This window comes from Crocuta crocuta, unplaced genomic scaffold, assembly GCF_008692635.1.
Source record: "Crocuta crocuta isolate KB4526 unplaced genomic scaffold, BGI_CrCroc_1.0 scaffold107, whole genome shotgun sequence".
Taxonomy (NCBI): domain Eukaryota; kingdom Metazoa; phylum Chordata; class Mammalia; order Carnivora; family Hyaenidae; genus Crocuta; species Crocuta crocuta.
This window is the reverse complement of record NW_027531877.1, coordinates 2,665,212-2,677,529: the sequence shown is the minus strand read 5'-3', so window position 1 is coordinate 2,677,529 and position 12,318 is coordinate 2,665,212. Positions and strand designations below refer to the sequence as shown.

The 12,318-nt window shown below is 43.4% G+C and overlaps 1 protein-coding gene across 1 annotated transcript; it reads right to left on the bottom strand.

Annotated features, from left to right (window-relative positions):
* Positions 1-3,056: 3,056 nt before the first annotated feature.
* On the bottom strand, positions 3,057-11,455 carry GZMA (granzyme A). Its single transcript, XM_077773004.1, has 5 exons — positions 11,362-11,455; positions 8,572-8,710; positions 6,589-6,730; positions 6,129-6,398; positions 3,057-3,289 (listed from the first exon to the last, which is right to left on the bottom strand). Exons 1-5 carry the CDS (start codon positions 11,429-11,431, stop codon positions 3,125-3,127), a joined length of 786 nt encoding a protein of 261 aa, XP_077629130.1. The 5' UTR covers positions 11,432-11,455; the 3' UTR covers positions 3,057-3,124.
* Between the last annotated feature and the right edge of the window lie 863 nt (positions 11,456-12,318).

Here is a 12,318-nt window from a genome sequence, read left to right as displayed (position 1 = left end):
TGTCTGTTTTCCTGACTTTCTTTCTCAGGTTGCTTCAGTTTCTCTGCTTCCTCCTGTTGTGTTTCCCAGACCTTGTCTTTGCCTCTTCTCTCTCTACTTTCCCCTCCCTCCTCCTCCTCTTCTTTCTCCTGTTCCGTCTTTTTTCTCCATCTCTTCCTTGTTAGAGATGCATTTCCACTGCTATACTCAGAATATTTATAGTAGAGATTTCCAACCCCTTTTTTCCCACTTGACTTTCCCCCCCCCCCCAAATTCCAGCCTCACACTGCCTCTGGATATTTCCTTTCTGAGATCCTTTCTTATCTTTAGCTCAAACTCAATACGTTAAAAATACAACGGCTTTGCTTGAAAAATATTGATTAAAATCCTACTATATGGTAAGCAGTATGTTAAGCATGCATATTATTTCCTCTCAAAATGAGATCTTCCATAGGACTTTCTTGTCCCCTTTCATGGTCTCATCCTTATCCTGGTCATCCCATCACTCAGGAAGCCTCCTGATTATTCTGCTGCATGTTTACTCCATTTACCTTTTGTTCTCTCTCTTTCTCTCTCTCTCTCATTTCAGCCTAGTCATATTCTGAATACCTGATGACCACTCTGTTGTAATTACTTCTAAATGGTTTTCCTATCTTTATCTTTCATGGGTCTCCACACCACTGTTAGGTTACACTTCTAAAAGCACAGTGGTGATATCCTCTGGCCCCTGCTCAGAAACTTCCAATGACTCCATATTACCTAAGACCTTCACCTCAACCTTCGGGTCCCGAGCCCAGAACCTGAACTTATGATACCTGTGCTTACCTTGGCTCTGCCATAACTGACTGAATGGCCCTGGTGTGTTACAACATTTCTAAGAATAGGAATTTGGATTTGATAACTGCTAAGCTTTTTTTAGGCTCAGTTAGGCCATTGTTCTTTTTTAAATTACCTTTTTAAAATGTTTATTTATTTGATAGAGCATGAGCAGGGGTGGGACAGAGAAAGAGTGGGACAGAGGATCTGAAGCGGCCTGGATGCTGACAGTGGAGAGTCTGACGTGGGGCTTGAACTCACCAACTGTGAGATTGTGACCTGAGCCAAAGTTGGATGCTCAACTGACTGAGCCACCCAGGTGCTCATGTTCTATCTTGTATTTTATTTTATTTTTTCAGTGTTTAATTTTGAGAGACAGACAGAGCATAAGTGAGGGAGGAGCAGAGGGAGAGAGGGAGAGACTAATCTAAACCAGGTTACAGGCTCTGAGATGTCACCACAGAGCCTGACACGGGGCTTGAACTCACTAACAGTGAGATCGTGACCTGAGCTGAAGCAGGACGCTTAACTGACTGAGCCACTGAGGCGCCCCCCATGTTCCATCTTTTAAATGTTAATCCACACTCATCTCCTGTGTTGACCCTGGGCTGAGTCTTGTGATTTCCTGCCTTGGTGCCTTTGCTGGAGCTTTTCTTCTAGTCTGGAATGCCTACTCTCTTCCCTTTCTTTGTTCATCTGCTAGGTCCAAACCTTTCCAGGAAGTATTTTGAGATGATGGTACCTAGGTTTGAACTCTTGGCATCAGTCTTTATCACCCATTTGATATTAATATACTATTCAGATCAAGATATGAACAATTTATTGTACCTTAAAGACTTCCTTGTACCCACTCTCAGTCAACACCTCTCCATTATTCTGACATTTATCACCAGAGATTAGTTTTGTCTTATGCAAACCTTCAGATAAATGGAATCACACTCCATTTATTCTTTTTGTTTAGCTTCTTTCACTCAATATTGTTTGTAAGATTAATTCATATTGTTACATGTATCTGTAGATTGTTCTTTTTCTTGCTGTGTAATATTCCATTGTATAAATGTACAATTGTTTATCCATTTTACTGATGAATATTTGAGCTATTTTCAGTTTCAACTTTAAGAATAAAGTTGCTATGCACATCCTTAAACATCTCTTTGGTGAACAAAAGCACTCATTTCTGAACAAAGCACTAATACTGAGGTGTGAAATGGCTAGATCATAGAATATATGTCTGTTGAGTTTTAAGTAGTCTTTGCCAACTTTCCTCAGAAGTATCAGTTTACACGTCTACCAGCAATGGATGACAGTTCCACGAAACTACTTTTTAAGTGGACTTCAAAATCTGTAATGTTGCCAGTAGGGACTATTCCATCCTCTCATTGCTGTTAAAATCCTAACTGGAAATTAGGGATGATAGAAGGTATCTGCAATATCATCTTAGTGACTATCTCAGAGCCTCTATTTTAGATATCAGCACCAGACCTCACTTTTTAGTGTGGGGATTCCCATCACTAGTTGCATATTAGTATCACTATGGAGATTATATAAAGAATACTATGTCCTGGGTCTCACTGAATTTCTCACACACATTGTGTGTGCGTGCACGTACATGTATGCTTCTAAAGGAACTGATGGAAATTGAAGGAGTCCATTCACATGATCACATCTTGAAGGGGTTGCTGGACTGATGACTATCCACCAAGCTCAATGTGCTGAATAACATGGAGGTTTTTTCAAGGAAAACTTTGAGCACTGACTCCCTAGTATGTGAGGGCAGCCACCATAACCACCATGTTGATTGGCCCTACCCAGGTTCAGGGACGAAGAGAACCAAGAAATCACCTAGATAATCTAAGGCTTAAATACCAACTAATGAGAAAGGAGGGTGACTTTTTCTTGTATACTTTCCTCGTTTGTCCAAGTGTTCCATTTCTGTCCCCTAGAATTTTACTTTCTATTTCTCCCCTGCCTTTGGAAAACACCATAAGGCATTTCCTCTTCTAACTCAAATGCTCCAGCCTGGCTGTTTCTGTTTCCTGCAGAATTGCTGGGCCCATTGCTGTTTTTGTTACCAGACAGACCTGACCCTATTGTCACTCGTGCTGGGCCCCACTGAGGTAGTGAATAATTCAAGCAAAGTATGCGTGTCACTTGACACATGGATGACACTGTGACATTGGTTTCCTCATCTCTCCCTTGCGTTATCCACACGGTTACTTTGCCAATGCAGATCTACCCACTAAAGTTATAAGAGAAATGGGTGCAGTTACACACACTGATTTTATTTATGATAAGATTAACAGGTGACGGCAAATGAAATGAAATACAGTTATGTAAATTGCCCCTTCACAGTCTTATTTATCCAGTTGAGATATTTCTGTGAGAGAAGGGTATAGATGCCGGGTCCTTGAGGGTCTCCGCATCTCCCTGGAAGGCCAAAGGCAGTAACGCCTCTAAAAGTACCATCACATATCAAAGGGCTTCCAGAATCTCCCTGGAGGAACACAAGACGGGTAATGGAGATCAGCATGGAACACAATCACTAGCAGAATGGAAAAAGTTCCATTTAACATAAAACATTCAACGTGGAGTTAAAACCAACCTTGACTTAAATGAAAATTAGTGCTTTAAGCCTCAAAATGTTAGGGGCGCATGGGTGGCTCAGTCGCTTAAGTGTCCGACTTCAGGTCATCCTCTCATGGTTCGTGAGTTTGAGCCCCACGTTAGGCTCTGTGCTGACAGCTCAGAGCCTGGAGCCTGCTTCAGATTCTATGTCTCCCTCTCTCTGTGCCCCTCCCCTACTAACATTCTCTCTCTCAAAAATGGATAAACATTTTTTAAGAAGCCCAAAATGTTGGCAAATATTTTAGTATTCTAAAAATTGGCTTAATTTATTTATAAATCATTGAACATGAAATTAAACTTGTATTACTGTTCATGTTATCCACTAATTTTGAGACTGATTGTGCTTTAGCAGGAAAACCCTCCTGAGGCAGGCTTAGTTGGTTGAGCATGCAACTTTTGATTTTAGCTCAGGTCATGAACTCACGGTTCTTGAGTTCAAGCCCCATACTGGGCTCTGGGCTGACAATGTGGAGGCTGCTTGGGATTCTCTCACTACCTCCCCCCCCCCCCAAGCCCCATCCCTCCCCTGCTTGTGCTCGTTCTCAAAATGGATAAGACAAACCCTCTGTTTGTCATTTTAAAAAATGTTTATTTATTTGTTGTGAGAGAGAGCAAAAATGAGAGGAGGAGGGGCAGAGAGAGGGAAAGAGAGATAATTCTGACAGAGGGCTCTGTCCTACAACCTGGAAATCATAACCTGAGCTGAAATCAAGAGTCAGACACTTAACCAACTGAGCCACCCAGAGGCCCCTGTCATTTTCTTAAAATGCTTAATAACTTAAGAGGTAAAATAGTCAAATGCAGATGGGATGTTGAGGCAAAGGGTAAACATCATGGGTTTTCTAGTTTCCCCAGCAGATTGTTTTCCTAAAGAGAACAAAACCAAAGCAACTTTTCCCTTGATTCTGTCAGATAGAAATTTCTCCCCCAAGTCTCTGTGGAGCATCTGACACTAGACGGGAGGTCTCAGAAGCCAGTGATCGCACTTCGAAGCTAAGGGACTTCACTAGCAGAGACCTTTCAGTTGGCCGTCGCTCAATGCTTTATGTGTCCTTTGCCATCCACTTGTGTGACCCTGTTTTCCCTCATGGAATTCTAGAATCAGCATATTTAAATGTTTTCAGATCTAGAGTCTGAAGTGGCCATTTCACTGCTCTGGCTTTAGGAAAGACTGGTGGTGCTGGACAGAGGGCCACTGAGGCACGTACATGGAGCTCTGCGAGCACCAGGCTCTGAGGGCCCAATCCCCTCCCAGCCATGTGAAGGCATCAACGATCCTTCCTTTTCAGGCAAAAACTAGACTCATGAGTGTATGAATTAAGGAACTATGTGCAAGCCTGGGACCCCTCCTGGGTAGGTCTATTCATGCAGTGCCTGAAATTTTCATCATTAGCACCTCAGGTTTGATTCATCCAACAGCCACTTTGGAGGGGTCTTGGGCATTGAGGGAACAGGAGAAGACGGCTAAGTTTTGACGGCAAAGGTTGGCTGTTGAGAGGGGGACAGGCACACTGGGACTCTGCCGTGGCTTTAGGGTGTTGCATATGGTTCCAAAGGCATGAAGGTTCTGGGTTCCTGGATTGCCAAAGTGGTGCCTGAAGGGAGGGGAGGGATGAGGGAAGACAAAGGACGAAAGCGCAAAGGTGCAGAAGACAAATGTCATCTTTTCCTGGGATTTGCCTAGCCTTGTCCCTCAAATCAAGCCATTCAGATTCTGCCCATGTTTAGACAAACTCATGGAAAGAGAAAAGATCTCTGGATCTCTCAGAGGCAACTCCTTTCTTCACAGGAGGCTCTACAGGGTCTTGGGACAGGTGAGAAATGATAAACTCAGCTAAAAGCTTTGTAGGGTGCCTTTTCTACTCCCGTCTTTCAGCAGAGCCCTGTTCCGTTGCTTCTCTGGGGACTGTGGTATGGATGCTTGCACATTCTCTGTTTGGGTCACGCGTGGGGATTGTTTCCTGGGGCTGGAGCTCAGCTCTAGGAAGCTGTGCAGTCCAGCCTGAGATCCTTAGTCAGGCTTGGGAATGACAGGCATTTCAGACTTGCTCTGGTAAATGGCAGCACAGTTTTGCAGGGAGTGCCGAGCTGGGAGAAAGGCTACTGGAGGCCCTAGACGAACCCTGACTTCAGCTCTCCTGAATGTTCCATACTGTCAAATTGAGATCTGTGTCTGTTCATATGAAAAATGAGAAAAAAATTGCTTCTCAGTTTTTCGGTTTTTTTTTTTGTAAAATCAAGATGTACTCGATCAACCCATGCCTTAGCAATAAACTTCTTTCTGATGAACAACTTATTTAAGCTGAGAACGTTAATTTGTTTGACTGGCATTTTATCAAACTTCTTTTTTTTAAAAATTTCTTAATGTCTTTATTTATTTCTGAGAGAGAGAGAGAGACAGCATGAGCAGGAGAGGGTCAGAGAGAGAGGGAGACACAGAATCTGAAGCAGCCTCCAGGTTCTGAGCTTGCTGTCAGCACAGAGCCTGACACGGGGCTCGAACCCACGAACTGTGAGATCATGACCTGAGTCGAAGTCAGACGCGTAACCGACTGAGCCACCCAGGCACCCATCAAACTTCTTTTTTAAACAAAGCACTAGGACCCTGCAGAAGCCTTTGCCCTGACAAGACAAAGCATGATGTTATACGTTCTGTATCTGCATGAGTTACTCTCAATAGCCCAAATGTGGGATCTTATTTTACTTACATTGCATGAGTCTTTTCCACCCTTGAGGCTGCCAGCACAAATCATATTCAGTCCAATCACAGGATTATAATCATAGTGGTTTTGATCATTGCAGACTTTTCTGTTTATGACGGTGATGTTGACTTCTCTCAGAGTATCAGACTGAGGTGAGTTATTGTGAATGCTCCCCCAGCCTGCAACATGACACATGGTTCCTGGTTTCACATCATCCCCCTTTATAGGAAGGAGGAGGATACTCACGTTTTTATTAATCTTTGCCTTTTTGGTCAGCTGTTAGAAGACAAACATGAAGACTTAACAAAATGAGGCAATTTAAATGGTCACATTTTAAAATGCTAGCCCAACCTCCAAGGACCCCGTTACGTAGCTACAGTCTATAGCTATAGGGCACCGAGGGAAAAATTTCCATTTGGCAGCCAGACTGTAGGAGCTTCTATGACTTTTATGTACAGGTACATACCTGTACAAGTTTAAGATCACCCTCATGTGTTTCCTGGTCAAAGCACGGATAGGGAAACTCTTTCTTAACAAACATTATCTGCTTCTCTGGCTCCTTCTTGGTTATTGAGTGAGCTCCAAGAATGACCTGGGACTTTTTGTTCCTGAAAAGAGACACAATACTATTAACTGGATTCACTCTTTATATCAGTAGCAGAGCATGTTAAGTGATCAGTTTTACTGTCTCATTTGTAAATATACTTGCTGTGGAAATATTTGCTTGTGGCTCAGAAAGAAAAAAAAAGTGTACTTTGAAGAGTAAGAAGTACGCTTTATCATTATTACCACCAGCTTCTTTATAACATGCTAAACTAAGTTCATTGAAAAACAAGTAACAAGAGAATTCCATAGCAACTAAGCCATATCTGGGATCGCATGGGTTGGGGCTTTAGTGCTGTGCCTCCTAAGCGACCCTGGGCTGTGATAGAATTCAGGTTGCAGAATACTGGAACACAAAGTTCTCAGGGGTCTAGACGCAGAAGCAAAAGGCACCTGATAGTTTAGAGAAATGCACTGGAAGGATCTTTGTAAGGCTTAAGTATGTAACAAATGGGAAAATTTCTAGAAATATGATTGCCCAATGAAGGACCCTGTTTGCATGGCATTGAGTGTGTGTATATTGGGGTGGGAGATCGTGACCTGAAGGAGGGGCCCAGGGTTCTTTTTTTTTACTCCATGCTAAAGGTTCTTTGGTTAATAAAATTGAAATACTTAGGGGGTGCCTTGCTGGCTTAGTCAGTAGAGCATGCGACTCTTGATCTCAGGGTCATGAGTTGAAGTCTCATGTTGGATGTGGAGCCTATTTAAAAAAATATTTTCTGGGGGTGCCTGGGTGGCTCAGTCTGTTAAGTCTCCGACTGTGGCTCAGGTCATGATCTCAAGGTTCGTGGGTTCGAGCCCCGCGTCGGACTCTGTGCTGACTGCCAGCTCAGAGCCTGGAGCCTGCTTCAGATTCTGTATCTCTCTCTCTCTCTCGGACCGTCCCCTGCTCATGCTCTTTCTTTCTCAGAAATAAATAAAACATTAAAAAAGTTTAACAAAAAAATAAAAAAATATTCTCTGGCGTATTAATAGTTAAGGTTAGCGTCATTCACAACCTACACCAAACAGATAGTTCCAGTGTTTTTTTCTCCCATTACACACTATTTTTCCATTACACACAATTTTCTTCCATTCCATCAGCTGACGTGAGTTTCACCTAAGAGACTAGAACCGTACTTTCAGTAGAGCACACTTTGAAGATGAAATGTTCCATCCAAGTGCACTGTCCCATGTGGTAGCCACTAGCCACATGTGGCTATGGAGAACTTGAAATGTGGCTAGGGCCACCAAGGAACTAAATTTGTAATTTTATTTAACTTTAATTTAAATTCATAGAGCCACATGTAAATTTACATAACCAATATGACAGCGGCTCTCTATCACAATGGACCGTGCAGGTTTACAGGTTTGATTTAGAGAATGGAGGAAAAACCAAGCCTGGAAGACGTCTGACGGTAGTAGTAGCAGGAGTTAAGAGATGGCTGAGGTGTGAGAGAAGTTCACTAGGGGAACAGGAAGGTATTAGAAGCAAGCCTTCTCTATTTGACTGTTGTGCTCAGGCTCCTGAGGGGACACTTTAGTTTTACCCTTCTAGACTATGGCTCATTCTCTCGAGTCATGAAGTCAAGACTAGAAGCAAAGCCCTGCAGCACCTGGCACCAGCAGCTCTAGAGAAGTCCTGCATGAAATGTGCGGGTGCTCCCTGAGGACTCCCCATCGGTCTGCTTCTGTGCGGCTGAGTCTGGGCTTAACTCCCTGCTGGGGTAGAGCAATTTCCCACAGACCTAAGTGAAATGAAGATATACATGAACTTCCTGTGGTTTTAGTGAGATTTGTTCTCTTTGTTAAGAGTCCCCCAAATGAACATATCTCCCCAAGCATTTTTTAAAACCCGAGCACTTACAGGGTACAGTGGGCTGCAGTCAATACCCAGTTTCTTGTAATCAGAGCCCCAGCACAGATGTTTTCTCCTTTAAGTAGCACCATGTAGGGTCTTGAATGAGGAGTCACTTGATATCCTCCAATAATTTTTACACAGAAATCTGTGAAAAAGGAAAAGGCAACTCATGTCAGTGCCTACCCCAAAGAGCTCTACCTCAAGCCATGTTTCCAAGACCAGACAAACTCTTCCTGCTTGGAGAAGAGACAGAGATGAGAGCACCTTCCCCCTCATCCCATGCAGGTGTTCAGACACCTGAAAGTAAAATCCATTCCTGTTGGACTCCCTGAGAGGGCCCTGCCCGGGCACCCACACAAGCCATGCCACTGGAAGTTCCAGGGGTTATCAGGCTGGAAATCTGTCACAACCACTGACCTCAGGCCTCGGGGCTTGCAAAGGGCAGAGAGCTGTGCACCGGTCGTGCTTCAGTAACAGTTATGACAGGAGATGCTAGTGACGATATGCATTCCTCCCTCCTCCCTTCTGGCTGAGTATTAATCTGGGGAAGTGCAAAAGCTTTTAGAAGCCTAAGAACTGCCCTGTTCACCTCAGGCCCTTGCATAAAAACCACAGGTTACAAACTGATATGGTACCATTTAGCTGTGCCCTCCCTTACACGTTCTTTGGTCACTGGGAGATCTCTGTTTGTTGAAATGTGTACTCTCCTCATTCATAAGTTGAGAGAATAATATCTATTGCACCCGAGGCTCCCCTTCAACCTGCAGACTGAAACACGGGGTTTCATTGAAGGCCTTTTCAATGAACACCTTCCCCTATCAGATGTTCTTAGATTCTCCCAAAATATGTCTCCTGACTACTGACTGAGTCGCATGGTTTCTTAAAAAGGGCACAGGGCCTGTTACTCCATTTATAAAGTGAACTCACTGCCCAATCCACAATAAGATACAAGTAATGAGAGAGAGAAGGGGAAGAGAGCGACCCGAATGGCTCTCGCTTCCAGAAGTGTGTTGGGAAGGGGAAATCCTAGGCTCTAGAAGTTAAAAGATAAGAAACTTAGAGGAATGCAGAGAACTTCACCCACACCTCAAAATTTCCTTAGGTGAGTCATAGATGTAAAGATTTCAAAAGGTGTGTCTTTAAACCTTCTGGGCCGCAGAAATCAGTCAGTAGGATGCTTCATTTTTCAGGGTCCCCTGTTTGGTGCGCACATACACCAGCCTCAGAAAAGAAGTCAACATCTCCTGCTACCAACCACTCCTATAAGGCTCAGGAGTAGGGTTTAGAGCAGGGGAGAAGTTTTGGAAACTAGTAGCTCTTGGTCTCCACCCAGAACCGAAATGAATGAGAATCTCTGGAGCTGGCGCTGGGTGCTAGCATTGTTTAAAAAGCCCTCCAGAGTATTTTAATGTGTGGGAGGGTTCAGACTGCTGGTCTAGAGTATCAAGTCCTGATGTGCGGTGTCTATTCCCTTTACCGGCCCACAGTGCTCTCTCTGACCACAGGAAACAAGGCAGAGTAGAGCAAGCCCTTGTTTCCTTTGAAGAAAAGATTTATGATTGGATTTTTCCTCTGCTCTGTTTTCGCTGTTGTCGAGGATTTATCATGTCTGAACACAGTTATACTATGCCTTGCTTATCCTATCCTACCCTTTCATCCCCAAAATGCTGCAATCTTGTTATTTTAAAATTTTTCTTCTCATTTTCAGGTGCAAGTTAAACCACAGAACGTCCTTGGAAATTCCTGGTGAGACAGGTTTTCCATCAGCCCCTGCCCACCATTCGTACCTCTAGAAGCTGATGGACCCAGAGAGAAACACATGGCTGGTCCTTACTTGTCACCATAGTTCTGGCAGCCCCAGAGCAGTCCTCACTTTCTTGAAGGTTTGCAAGGAAAACCTAAAGCCAAGACAGGGCTATAACCTGTCTTGTGACAATGCCGTGAGTCTCACAGCATTTCTAACTGATGCCTGTGCAGCTCACATAAAACCAGGCAGGTTGGTTTCTAGTTGATGTATGAAAGAATGAGCTTAATACAAAATATCATAGACCAAAGCGCTCTCCTCCAAAAAGTCAGCATGGGGACATTCTCAGTGACACATTAGCCTAGAGAAATGATAGAATTTCTAATCATTCCTAATTTGTTTTGGGTAACTAAGTCAGGTTTTTACATTTTATTTAAAACTATCAATGCATTGGGGTGCCTGAGTGGCTCAGTCTGTCGAGCATCTGACTTCAGCTCAGATCATAATCTCACAGATCGTGAGTTCGAGCCCCACATCAGCCTCCCTCATGTCAGCACGGAGCCTGCTTTGGATCCACTGACTTTCTCTCTCTCTCTCTGTTCCTCCCCCGCTTTCTCTCTCTCTCTCTCTCTCAAAAACAAATAAAACATTAAAACACTACCTATGCATTTTCTACAGAAAGAAAGGCTGAACACCACTAAGCCTTTCCAGAAAGGTACTATTAAATAAATAGCACCCTCTTAACCCAAGAGGTTTTGCTTTTTTTTTTTAATTTGGCTGTTTTAAAATTTTGGCCTCTTTTGGGTAATTTTCAAGGTATAAATGGGCAGTAATAAGCACGGTGGTTCTATCATTTTTTGGTGAAGAAATTTTAAAGAGGAAAGAAGGATGTTTCTCCTTCTAAAATAAAGACCCAGAATCCAAGAAAGAATGTTAAAGCTTGAGGAACAAAAAACCTGCTCTTACGCTTAGCTAACATTGCCTCCAGTTCACTGAAAGCCTGCTCCACTTTGCTTAATGGTTATAATGGAAATGAGGAGAATCAGTCTTACCTCCAGGAATTAGCAGGAGAAAAATGGCAACGGAGAGGGAGGATGCCAGAAACGGACAGGAGTTCCTCATTGTGGCTGGTATCCCCACATCAAGTCAGTCACCATGAAAATCTGTGTTAGTTCTTTACCCACTCTATTTATTGAGGGTACAAAGGATGTGGTTTTCTTCTCATTTGTAAGTTGAGCAGTAAGAAATGAAAGAGGACTGAGGACAGTGAATAATTGCTCCTCACCATTGGGCACACTCTCCATGCCCATGCTTCGCAGGGACTGCAGAGGGAGAGGATGGTAATTCTAAAGTGTGGATGGGGTGAGAGGACTTTGTTGCCCTCTGACCATCCTATACAAGGAGAGACTTTAAACCGTCTCAGCAGAAGTTTTGAGGACTTTAGTTTTCATCAACAGCAACACTATCTTCTGTATCCACTAATGGCATCTGTTAAGACTTAGAGTTTTGAAGTGTCCTAAAAATTGGTCACCAACTATAGTTTTGCTAGTAATCGCCGTGGGTTATGTAAGGATTAAAAGTCCAAGGCCAGGTAGAGATGCAGGAGGGAGTCTTATTTATTAGTAAGCTCCTGCCTAGATTTTCCTGCCCCATTTTGTGGAGGATAATTTACTGGGCTCTGGTGTGAAGTCTGTGGCAGGTATGGAGACAGAGAAGGAGGAGGAGGAGGAGGTGTTGGCTCTTTCCAGTCCTCTGTGCTTCCCCTGATTGTTTGATTACACAACTTCAGATAAAAGAAAGATACTGAGTTTTTCCTTCCCTCTCTCCCTCTTTCCTTCTCCCCTGCCCCACACCCTTCCTTTTCTCCCTTCCCCCTTTTCTCTCCCTTTCGTCCTTCTTTCTGGATTTAGCTAAAGAAGGAAAATGGTAGTCAGACGTGGCTACTTTGTTCTAATATATTTAATTTTTTTAACGTTTATTTTTTTTTGAGAGAGCCAGCGAGCAAGCAG